General features: G+C 63.4%; 1 protein-coding gene and 1 non-coding gene across 52 annotated transcripts in view; both read right to left on the reverse strand.

Moving 5' to 3' along the window:
• Positions 1 to 246: 246 nt before the first annotated feature.
• Positions 247 to 11,611, reverse strand: part of IGF2 (insulin like growth factor 2) — a 28,856-nt gene continuing 17,491 nt past the window's right edge. For 20 of the 51 annotated variants that reach the window (XM_070228394.1, XM_070228430.1, XM_070228402.1 and 17 more), the window contains 3 exons: positions 6,139 to 6,301; positions 4,090 to 4,238; positions 247 to 3,840 (listed from right to left, as the gene is read on the reverse strand). In XM_070228394.1, the coding sequence (XP_070084495.1) occupies positions 3,601 to 3,840; positions 4,090 to 4,238; positions 6,139 to 6,295 (546 nt within the window). In that variant the 5' untranslated portion in view covers positions 6,296 to 6,301 and the 3' untranslated portion in view covers positions 247 to 3,600. 51 annotated transcript variants of the gene reach the window in all.
• MIR483 (microRNA mir-483) lies at positions 4,631 to 4,763 on the reverse strand. Its single transcript, NR_128151.1, has one exon. It is a non-coding gene; the product is annotated as a microRNA mir-483 (primary transcript).

An 11,611-nucleotide genomic window follows, 5' to 3' on the forward strand; every position in this document is an offset into this window, starting at 1 on the left:
CCTGAGATTGTCCCAGGGTCCCTGACTCCACGCAAGTGGCCATCGTCAGGGCTGAGAGCGTGGAGGTACGTGGACTCTTCTCATTTCATTATGTGTGCTGTGAGGGGCAGAGGGGGCATCCACACCCCCAGGGTCTTCCCTCCCTGCCCTCCCACCTGCCCTGCCCCTTCCCCAGGCTTCAGCCGTTCCCTCCCTCCCTCCTTCGACCCAGCACCCAAGTAAAAGGGCAGAAGACTCAGAACAAAATAAATTTGAATGCTTTATTGGGATTGCGAGCATTAAAAGTTAAAGACAAAACCCAAGCAATGGATTTTGCCAGAAATACCAGCATGTTAAAGGGGTAGAGTTGGGGCGAACACGGGCCGCTGCAAGATGGTCTGGGACAGCAGGCAAGGTGACATTCGGTGTTCAGCGCGTGGGGGGTCTTCAGGTGATGGCACAGGGAGGGACCCAAGAGGGGGTCCCGCTGAAGACAGTTTGTGGGGGGGGGACTCGGGGAAGAGACAAGATGGACAGCCACAATCAAGGGCTCAGGAGGTCAGATGGGGGCCTGGGTCAGGATGGTTGATGACCCGCACAGAACTGCTCACTGGGGGCACAGAGGAGCGTCGGCGGATGCCCCCGGAGTACCCATCCCGAGCGAGGCAGAATGTAACACTGAGTGGGATGGGCATCCGGCCGAATGGGCAGACACTTTGGGATGCCTCGAAGTCTTTTTGGATCTCAGGCCAATCTGTGGTTCGCCAATTATGACAATTTGACTCTTTGAGCTTCTGTCCAATGTTCCGAATGGCCCATTCTCCGGGCACTCGCCGAAGGACCCTCTGTGCCACGGGTGGACTGGCATGGACCGCCCCCTGGGTCATGCCAGCCCCGTTGCCAGGGCCCACAAGCCTTGGGCCTCTAGACTGCTAGTCGGGCTGCCGTGCAGGGGGGCTGCGCTGGGGGCAGAAGTGGGGGTGAGGTAAACCTCCCAGCCGCCCGGGTCCCTGCCGCAGCCCTAGGCACCAAGATGTGGCTGGGTTGGTATCGCCAGACCCACTGGCCTGGGGGCCCAAGCAATCCCAGTAGATGGACCAACATGCAGCTTTTTGGCTCTGGGCAGCCCACACCCTTCTGACCTCCCCTACTCCCCGACCTCACCCCGCCTGGCCCCCAGGAGGCCCCTCAGAGCTCCAAGCCTCCTGGGGACAAGACGGGGTGCTGAGGAGGCGGGCAAGATGTCACCGAGTGGTGGGGGAGGGCTCCCCAAGTGCGCGGAAGGCGGCCACCTGCTCCAGCCTGATGAAACCCCTCTACGCACATCTGCATTCCCTTCCCCCCCAGCCGGCCTCGGGCCAGCCGGGGGCCCCATCCTGATGGCCACCGAGCACCTTCCTGACACCTGGGGAGTTGCCACCCCACCCCTCCTCCGCCCCTCAGGACCTCCGAGGACCAGCCACCGTCCTCAGAAGCCAGGCCGGGTAGCGGCCGTCTCCATTCCCCTCTGACTTCTCTGTGGGGCGCAGTGGCCGGCATCCCCACAGAGGCTCCACTCCCAACTCAACCCAAGCGACAGGGACAGAAATAAAAACCAAAATCAAATTGAGGGCGATAAATGGCAGAGAGCAGGTTGCACGGGGCCCACCGCAAGGGTGGCAGATGGTTGTTGCGTGCGTCGTCGCTGCTCCCCGTTGTGGGGTGGGAGTTGATTAATTTGTGTGAGCGCATGAAAAGCGAAGGAGGGATCAAAAAAAAAAAAAAAAACAAAACAAAAAAGGAAAAATAGCCCCAGGAGAAGCCAATTAAAGGGGGGTAATAGATCAATTGACATCAATTTGGGTTCCTAATTTCGATCCGTAATTCTGCAAGTTTCTCTCCTCTTGACTCTTCTAACACCTCACTGGATCCGTTCCCCAGAGTGGCCCCCCACCCAGCCCCCACTGCCCCCCACCCGCCCCTCCAACCGCCAGACTTCCCACTCTCCTCATCATCTCTGCCAGCCTCCTGGGGGCCTCCATTTCGGAGAGGCCCCCAGGAGGCTGGCAGAGATGCTCCCTGGGTGTGCCTGGGGGTCCCGGATCTTTCTTAAAGAGCACACCCAGGGCGTCAGGCTTTCTGGGAGGGCACGTCTTGCTCAGCTGCAGTCATCTCCAGTCTGGCCAAACCTGTTCCTAGCTCCACACGATGACAATAGGCTGCCCTGACGTTGGTGGGGTCTGGGGGCATCGGGCTCAACCGCGGGGGACCGTGGGGACAGGCGCCGAGAAGGAGTGGGCACCTCTCTCATCTCGGAAAGATGGAACCACCTGCCTAGGCCTGGGACGCACTCCTCCCACTCTAGGGCGCATCCCAGGGAATGGGAGGGGAGCACAGAACATGAAAACCTCACGCGGAACAGCTGACAGAATTTAGGATGGAACACAGTCTGATCTCAGGGAGTTTAGTTTCTCTTATTGTCATCCATCTGTGTGTGTGTGTGTGTGTGTTTGTGCGTGTAGGGATGTGTGTGTGGGTAGGGATGTGTGTGTGTGTGGGTAGGGATGTGTGTGTGTGTGTAGGGATGTGTGTGTGTGTGGGTGTGGGTGTGTGTGTAGGGATGTGTGTGTAGGGATGTGTGTGGGTGTGGGTGTGGGTGTGTGTGTGTAGGGATGTGTGTGTGTGTTGGGATGTGTGTGTGGGTGTGTGTTGTGTAGGGATGTGTGTGTGGGGGTGTGGGTGTGTGTTGTGTAGGGGTGTGTGTGTAGGGATGTGTGTGTGTGTGTGTGTGTGTGCTTTTTAGGGTGTGAGTTGAGATGTAAGATTTTGGAGTGTGTGGGTCTTTGGAGGATGGATGTTAGGGTGTGCGGGGGTTTGTGCCAATTAAATTTTATTTGCACGAATTTTGGTTTTCATGTTCCGTAGTCCCCTCCTTTGGTCTCATTGGGTCCCTCTAACTCGCTCTAGGGTGATTTTTGGTGACAAGAAATAGAGCGAAGAACAGGTTTGGGTCTCTGCTGTTACCATGGCCAATTATAGGTGCCCAATTGAGAGTTTTGCACGAGAAAGGAGATGACCGAGAAACAAGACATGCCTTCCTGTTGATTTTGGGGTCCCTTCCCTTCTCTTGGATGGTGGGGACTCGAGCCACGGCCAATTTGACTCGAGGTCGGAAAGGGAAGAGAAGGAAGGGGGGGGGGCGCCGAATTCTTTTATTTTGCCAATTGTTTTTAGTATTTTTTCAGCCAATTGATTTTTTTTTTAGTTTTTTTTTTAAGCCAATTAGTTTTAAGGGGGCTGGAGTGTGTGTGATTTGGGGGGGGTTCATGGTTCCAATTCTTTGTTGTGTAATTTGGGGGTAATTTGGGGGGATAATTTGGGGGGAGGGATATTTAAAGCCAATTGGTTTGGTTTTTTTTTTTTTTTTTTTTTTTTTTGATGATGTTACTATGATTCCTTCAGCCCGATGGACGGGGCCGAAGTGCCTGACATGAGGAGGTTGGGGCAAGGGGGCTGGGGGGGGAGGCCCGCCCTGGGGGACGGTACAGAGAGATTTCAGAGGTGGACCCGGTGGAAGGGGCCCTGGTCAAGAGGAGGGCACAAGGTGGAAAGTGCCATTTTGCAGAAATACGACAATTTGGCTCACTGCAGATCGCTGGACACCTCGACAAAGGCGGCCCCGTGGGGAGTGGGGTCCTCGGTGGGCAGGGCGATCAGGGGACGGTGACGTTGGGCCTCCCTGAACGCTTCGAGCTCCTTGACGAGCATGCGACCCCGGCGGGTACGCAGGAGGGCAGGCAGGCCCCTGCGCAGGCGCTGGGTGGATTGCTTCCAGGCGTTGTACTGGAAGAGCTTGACCACGGGGTATCTGGGGGAGTCGTCCTGAGAGGGGAAGGGCCAGTCAGGGCGTGCCCAGCTCCCCAGCTCCTGCTCCCCTGCTGCATGGCCCTCTCCCTAAACCTTTCACAGCCTCTGCCCAACGTCCACAGTCGGGGCACGCGGCCAACCTGTCAATCACCCTACGGCTGCACCCTGGTCCCCTGGCTCAGACGTGACAGCCCCGAGGGGCGAGACCTCAGTTTCCCTGGCAGTGGCTGCCCCGCTGGGCCCAGAGGTGGGGCCGAGTCTTACCGGAAGCACGGTCGGAGGGGTCGACACGTCCCTCTCGGACTTGGCGGGGGTGGCACAGTAGGTCTCCAGGAGGGCCAGGTCGCAGCTGCGGAAACAGCACTCTTCCACGATGCCACGGCTGCGGCGGTTGATGCGGCTTGCGGGCCTGCCTGGAAGTCCCACAGGAGGAAGCAAGAGTGGCCGTCAGCACCGGGCAGGCCCCAGAGAGGGCAGAAGGCCACCCTGCCCTCAGGCAGGCCCCACGGGACACTGGGGCACCCCACAGGGACAGCCAGCCGTGGGGTGAGGAGCGCAGGAGGGAAGCAAGAGCCGGGCAGGCAGGGGTGGTCCAGGAAGGACAGAAGTGACAATGGGGGTGAGCATGCTCCGGGACAGCCCCCTGGCCTCCTGGTGCCTCTCTCCTCGGATCTAAAATGGGCACGGCCACCCGGTCCCACGCAGCCCAGCGAGGGGTCCGGCCCCCATGTTACAGGACCATAGGGTCCTGCCCTGAAGGCCGGTCAGGGACACAAGTGCTGTCCCTGAACTAACCACAGTCCTAGAGCCGCCGAGACAGGCAGGAATGGGAGGAAGAAGAAGAAGACGGGAGGAGAGGAGTGAGGAGCTGCATAAAACCACGCCCTCCTCCCCTCCCGTCCTCCCCCGCTCCCCCACCACAGGCTCCAAGGCTCAGCTGCAGGGTCCCTCCCGGGCTTCACCTGGGGGCCGAGGGCACGCGCCTGGACGGGCGGGGAGAGGAGCCCCTGGTAAGGGGTTCCCTCACGGGGTCCCACAGTGGGGGTCCGGCCCAGCCCTGCTCTCAGGGAAGGGTCGGCACCACACCCTACAGGGCCACTTCCTGCCCCCAAACGAGGCAGGCGAGAGAGGGGGCACAGGCGAGGCCAGGGCAGGCGGGGCTGCGGAAGCGTCGAGAAGCAGGGATGCTTTTCCAAGAGCTCTGCAATGCCAAGACTGGCGCCTGCAGGCCATTTCACAGGGTGGGCAAGTAAAGGCTGCAAAGGAGGATGCCACGTGGGGAGTGCGGGGCCATGTGCGACCTTCATGGTCCTCACTGTCTTGCCCCAGCCACATCCTACAGATAGGGAAACTGAGGCCCAGCTTGCTGGGAGGTAGGGCAAGGGCCTGTGCCCCTGAAGGAGAATTCACCTCCCACTGGGGGTCCCGCCCTGTGACACAAGGCACAGGGGCGGGGGGCCCACAGGGGTCTCAGGAAAAATCTGACAGTGCGCTCAGCCGGCCAGCTCAGGGTGGAAATAAGACAAGCGTGAGGACCAGCCAAAGCACGCTGGGGCCAGCACCCCACACGGTGGCCCACCCCCCCCATGGGCAGACCCCACCCAGCCATGGGGCCCACAACTCCCCCGGCAGTGGCACTGCGATGATAGAGCTCGTCTCTTCTCCTGTGCCCCCAGGGGCACGTGGGGTGGGCACACTCGCACCCACCAGCGACATTGACCTTTATTTTTATTGGTTTTCAATCCGTTTTACCCAACTTTAAATCCTATAATCCACGGTCAAGACATCAGGACCACCGAAATGCGTGGTAAGCTTCCGTGCCTGCAGCCCTGCCTGCAGGCAGTGCAGGGAGTGCAGAGAGGACACTGGCTGCCTCTGCTAGGGGCCTGGGTCACCTTGTCTGGAAGCCATGCCTCCTCCCACCCTGCACCCCACCAGTGCCTGCTACGGTCTGGCCTGCCCCCCGCCCACTGCCCCCCCCACCAGAGATACCACCTCTCCTAGGAGGCAAGCGTTCTCCCTCCCACTCTGAGTCACGTTGCACGAAAGTCAGGGGTGCCAGCACGGCCCAGGTACAGGGCAGGCGCCCCCAGGAACGTGGCTGCAGGTCCCGGCTGCACTCTCCAGGGCTCACGGGCAAGAGCCCACGGTCCTTCACCTTGGAGCATCCTGCCTCCCCCACCCCACGGCCCCCACGCCAGGTGTCCTGGAGGCTCTGCATAGGTGTCTGAGGAAGGAGGCGGAGGCCCCCACTATTTATTGAACACCTGCTGTGTTCCCCCTCCCCGCCCAGCCCCGCCCCGAGCTACTTACTGAAGTAAAAGCCGCGGTCCCCACAGACAAACTGGAGGGTATCCACCAGCTCCCCGCCACACAGAGTCTCACTGGGGCGGTAAGCAGCAATGCAGCACGAGGCAAAAGCCAAGAAAGTGAACAGCATCAGCAGCGACTTCCCCACCGGGATCCCCATTGGTATCTGCTGGGGGGAGAGAGAGAGGAGGCTGTGAGCCCCGCCCATCCCGCCCTGCCCCCGCAGGCCAAGTCCTGGTCCAGAGGCCCCTCTCGCTGCCCACCCAGCCAGGGTGTCCCCCAGACGCCAGCCCAGCAAAAGGGACGAGGACCAGCTCTCTTTGGAGACACTCAGCCCAGCCATCTCCCGGTTTAAAGTTTTAAGTTGTAGTTTTCAAGCACGGCTTTCTCCTTAAAGGCATCATTTGAACTACAAAAATGACACACGCTTTCACAGCCAAGGTGGGGCGCAGGGTCGCCCGTCTGAGAAGGAAGGGATGTGTGTGAAACCCGACTTTGGCACCAAGTGCAGGGCAGGAATTTCATGTGGTGGTGGGGGGGGGGGGACTGGCCCCACCATCAGTATTTCAGGGGCTCAGCCACACCCAGAGCTGCAGGGGCCGGTGCTGGACACTGGACCTGGCCTCCGTCCTATGATGTCATGAGGCGGGGCCAGCACAGGGCAGTGGCCACTCCTCGGGTCTCCCAGCGCCAGCCAAGATGGTAGACAGCCCCACCCCACCACAGAGCATGTGCATCCCTGAGGACCAGCTGAGCAGGGGGGTCCAGGAGGACCAGCCCCCCTCCCAAAGCAGTAGGAGGGTCCTGCTGGGCCAGTCCCACCCACTCCCGCTCCCCCACTGCCTTTTCCATGCTCCCAGTCTGTGGCTAAGCAAAGCTCAGGTCAAGGATCCAATGGTCAGTGCGGCAATGCCAGCCACGCTCCCAAGGGCCTTGTTCTCCTCAATTACCCAGTCCCCCAACCCCAGTCTGCCCTGGGCACCCCAAAACAAGCCTCCTTTCCAGGCCTTGCATCACACCATCCAGGGCCAGGGACCTCAAAGTCCCTCTGGGACCATCAGCCCCTGTCCCCGTTTGGAGTACCAATCCCACCTTGGGAGTTGGAGAGCACAGGTCAGGCCATCTGGAGGCCGGACACCAGACCCCATAGAGTCCAGAGCCCAATTTGGAAAGACGGGCACATCTCAGGACACACCCCCTGCACAGGCTGTGTGGCTGCAGGCCCGGGGCAGAGTTGACCAGGTCTCTTAAGAGCTGAGGGGCTTGGAAGAAGCCTCAACTTCTCTTTAGATATAGCCCCTGCCTCCTCCAGAGGGCAGAGGCCCCCAAGGCGGGCAGCCCCAGCCCGCCAGGCACACGCTCCTCCTGGGGGGACCGTCACGGCCCAGTGCCTCTGAGCCCATTGGCACCCTGATGCTACCCGAGCAAGGGGCTGGGCAGGCTGCCCAGATGCGTCCCTCCCAGGCTCTGCACCTGGTGGGCACGGGGGCACCAAGCAGCATGCCGCTTCCCAGCCTAGACCAAGGCTGCCGCCTGCTTGGCCCAGGGTATTTTTGATGCAAGAATTCGTGCAGGAGACAAGGACCGATGAGAAGGAAGCACAACCTTGCTTTAGCTCACTAAAGAGCAGGGCCAGCTCCTCAAGAGAATCTAAAGGGCCACCTCGCTCGCTCACCTCCTCCTGCCCTGCACTGGACCCCAGCCACCTCCCTGCTGCCCCCACTGCCACCCACTTCCAATTCTAAGAACAAATCTGGCCAGCTAGCCGCTCGGCGCCGTGCAAGCGGCAGCTCCATCGTTCTGCAAGCCCGGCCACTCCAGTGCGGGGTCCAGTCCAGAGCACCAGCAGAGAGCAGAAGACTGGACGACAGGCACGCAGAGGTGCGGGGCAGGTGACCCAGCCTGCCAAGGAGGGAGGGCAGGGGAGAGGAAGGCAGGGGCAGGGAGGAGAGGGGCCGAGGAGCTGAGGTCAGAAGCGACTGCAGCTGGGCAGGCTGGAGCAGGAGGGCAGGGGGTCCTCGCTCAACAGCCCAGGTTACCTGCAGCTGGACAGGCGTCTCGCTGTGGCTGGAGGAGAAAGCTGGGAAGTTGCCTCACGGGAGAAGCTAATGTCCAGTTTGCAGCCTGGTCAGTGCCTCCGCTTTTATGTCAGAGCCGGCTCCGCCCATCCCCGGCTCCACCCTAACCCCCACCCCTCTCCCCACTGACCACTCCCCCCGCCCCCTTTGCCCCCGCCCCCTCCCTCCTTCCAGCCAGTCTCTTCTCTCCTGCACCCCCAAGCGCTAAGCCTGGACCATCCCTTAACAAAGTATCACGAGGGGGGCTCATCCTGCACCCCCAGCCCATCGCGACACATGGCCTTGAGGGGGAGGACGCGGGGGGGGGGGCTGCTTTCCAGCTCCCTGTATGGACGCTTCAATCTGCCCACTGGGCAGGGGCGGTTGTTCTCTCTGGGCTGCACGCTCGTGCCCTTCTGAGCCGCGGACCAGCCCCTCTCCCCAGACTCCTAGTTGGGAATGTTGGGGACGGGAAACGGGGCCTTGGGTGGGGGGGTGCATTGCAAATGTGGCGTCTGGCACGACTCTCTTGCCAACTGGGCCCCCCTCGCTCCATCCTGGCCCCGCCCACCCAGTTTTCCTCTCCCAGTCTTGCTGGCGCGGAGTCAACATACCAGGGTGGGTTTCCGAGAGTAGCTGCCCTTCTCATTACCCATCTCCCGGGTGGGGGGGTGGGGGGAACAGCCGCCACCCCTTCCCCGCACGGCACAAATCGCAAACTCTCAGCAACACCCCCCTGCACCCACAAACCGACCAGGAAGTCGCCTTTACAGACAGCTCGCACCTCCCTCGGCATTTCCGAAGCCCCCACCCGCCCTCCGTGGCGCAGGGGAGACCGCGGGGTTCGCCAGGGGGAGCCGGACCCACAGCCCCTCGTCTCCCTCCGCCCGGCCCAGCGCGGCCGCCCCCGCCGCCGCCCGCACGCAGCTTACCTGGAAGCCGGCGCGGCTGCCGCGCACCTCCCTGCTGCGTATCGCAAACCGAACAGCGGGCGTTGGCCCTCCTGCCGGACACTCCTCTGCCAGCGCCGCTCTGGCCGGGTCGCCGGGGCCGAATGTGCGACGGGGCAGAACGGGGGGATGGCTTTTTTTGGGGGGGAATCGCATCTGATTGTTTGGGGAGGACGGGCTGTCTGCGGGCTGGGGCGGGCCAGATGTTGTACTTTTAGGGGGGGAAAGGGTATCGGGAAATGAGGTCAGCTGTTGTGTCAAGGATAGAGGGGGGCAGAGATAGTGAGAGAGACAGAGTGAACGTGAAAAGGGGGGGGCCAAAGAGAGGGCGAGAGGGAGAGAGGACAGCGAGAGGCGGGCAGGCTCACAGCGGGAGAGAACAGCGAAGAGAGAAACAGAAAGCGTATAATTAATCCACTTTGGGACGGCGAAGGCGAGAGGGCGGGCGTGGAGGGGGAGGGAGTCTGAGGCAAGGAGCTGGGGGGGGGCGGGAGGGAGCAAAGGGTAGGCTGCGGAAGAAAGAGTGGGGGCCGGGACTAGAGGCCGGAGAGGGGAGAGGGGCGCAAAGAGAAGCGAGGAAAGGGCGCAACGTCGGGGGCCGAGGAAGGTGTTGAGGGGGGCGGAGTGGAGGCGTCACCCGGGCCGCGGGCGCCCAGCTCGGTTTGGGCCGACGGGACCCTCGGCCGTCGCGAGCCCGGGCCTCGGGGGGGGCAGCGGTGGCGTCGCCCGGCCGCTCGGGATGCAGCGAGGAGTGGAGCGGCCAGGCCGAGCGCCGCCGGGGAGGGCCGGGAGAAAGCGCGGGGGATGACAACGCCGGCGGCCTGCGAGCCGGACTGCCTGCGGGGGGAACCGCCTCCTCGGGCGAAGCGGGACGGGCGTTGAGGTAGATAGACGAGGAGGCGGCGGGGAATCCGCAGGCCGGCGGAGCGCGACCCCGCCGACGGCGCCCGAGACGGGGAGTCAGCAGCTTGGCGGACGGCGTCGACGCGGGGCCGCCAGCCCGGTGGAGGCGCTGGTGGGCCGAGTGCGGGCGGGCGTGGGCCAAGAGGCGGGAGCGGCCGGAAGGGGGGGCCGGGGGCCTGCCTGGCCTCACGCAGCTCCGCCGGAGAGCAGGCGATCTGCGGGCGCCAACGCCCGGCTCTTATAGCCCAGCCACCCCGCGGCGCGGCGCCCGCTCGGGCCCCCCTGGCCATGCGCCCGCGCCAATGGGCGCCCGCGGGGCCCTCGCTCCGCCCCCGGACCGCCCCCGCAACTCGAGCCGAAGCGGGGGCGCAGGCTTGGGGGCCCCGGGGGGCGGCTGTCAGGGAGGGGCCGTGGGGTGCGCGGGGGCGAGTTTGGATTGGGGGCAGGGAACGGCGGAATGCGAAAAAAATCCCAAATAGCTTTTCTAAAGTGTTTGGGGGCCCCTCTTGGGTTCCGGGGTGCCAGGGATCCCTGTGCCCGTGCGCGGGGGCGCGGGGCGACCTGGGTGGGCAGCGTCCCAGACCCTAGGGGTGGCAGGGGTCCCCGCTTCCCGCCATCGGGCTAAGCGGCGGGGGTGCCCCGTCGGAGTGAGGGCGCAGGTGGCTCGGCGCGCTGGGTCGAGGGTTCGTTCCCTAGTCCCACTGGGAGCTGCAGGGGAGTGGGAAGTCGCTGGGCGCGGGCAGGTCGTGCAGCCGCCACCTGCCCGAGCAGGCATAGCGCCTCGAGCGGCAGCCGGAGCCCGAGCGCCCCCCGGTGCCGCGCGGCAGGCGAGGAGTAGCCGCCGCGGCCGCCAGGTGTGATATGTGGGGAGGACCGGCCGGGCCAGGCCCGAATCTGGGCCAGGCACGGGGCCTGCCTAGGCGGCGCCTGCCGGGGGAGAGAGGAGCAGGGCGGGAAACATCGCTCAAATCCTACCTGCATGACAAAGCTCACCAGGGTGCGTCTAAGCAGTTCGCCCTTGGGGCCCACCCAAAATATCCGGCTAATGGTTCCACCGTCCTCAGTGCGTTGGACTTGCGTAGACTCGGGTTCAGCCCCGGGGGCCACCACAATAATTTGGGGGTCTGGGGAGACCATCTCCTGGAGAGTTTGGACGATGTAAGAAGTGATTTTTACCAAGTCAAAACCAAGCACGAACCCCTGCGCCCCGCCCTTCCCACGGAACCTCTCCAAGGGGAAGGGGCCGCCGCCGGCGGAAGCCGGCGCCCAGCTCGCCCCCTCGTTCCGCCATCAATCACTGCGCCCGCGCTCCACGCGCGCCTCCCCGAGTCCTCTGCCCGGCGGGCTGGTGGCGCCGCGCTGCGCTGCGCGGCCCGAACGGGGCGCGCCTCTCCTCGGCCTCTCCCTCCGACCCAGCGCCCTGCCCGCCCCGCTTCGGGGCCGCCGGAGCGCTTTACCCACGATTGTGATCTTGCAAAGAGCTAACGAAAGCGGCGCCGGTTTCGGGGCGCCCGGCCCCAGCGAGCGCGGCCGCCGAGCGGCCAGCCCTCAGCGGGCTCCTGTGTC

Source organism: Equus caballus, chromosome 12, assembly GCF_041296265.1.
Source record: "Equus caballus isolate H_3958 breed thoroughbred chromosome 12, TB-T2T, whole genome shotgun sequence".
Taxonomy (NCBI): domain Eukaryota; kingdom Metazoa; phylum Chordata; class Mammalia; order Perissodactyla; family Equidae; genus Equus; species Equus caballus.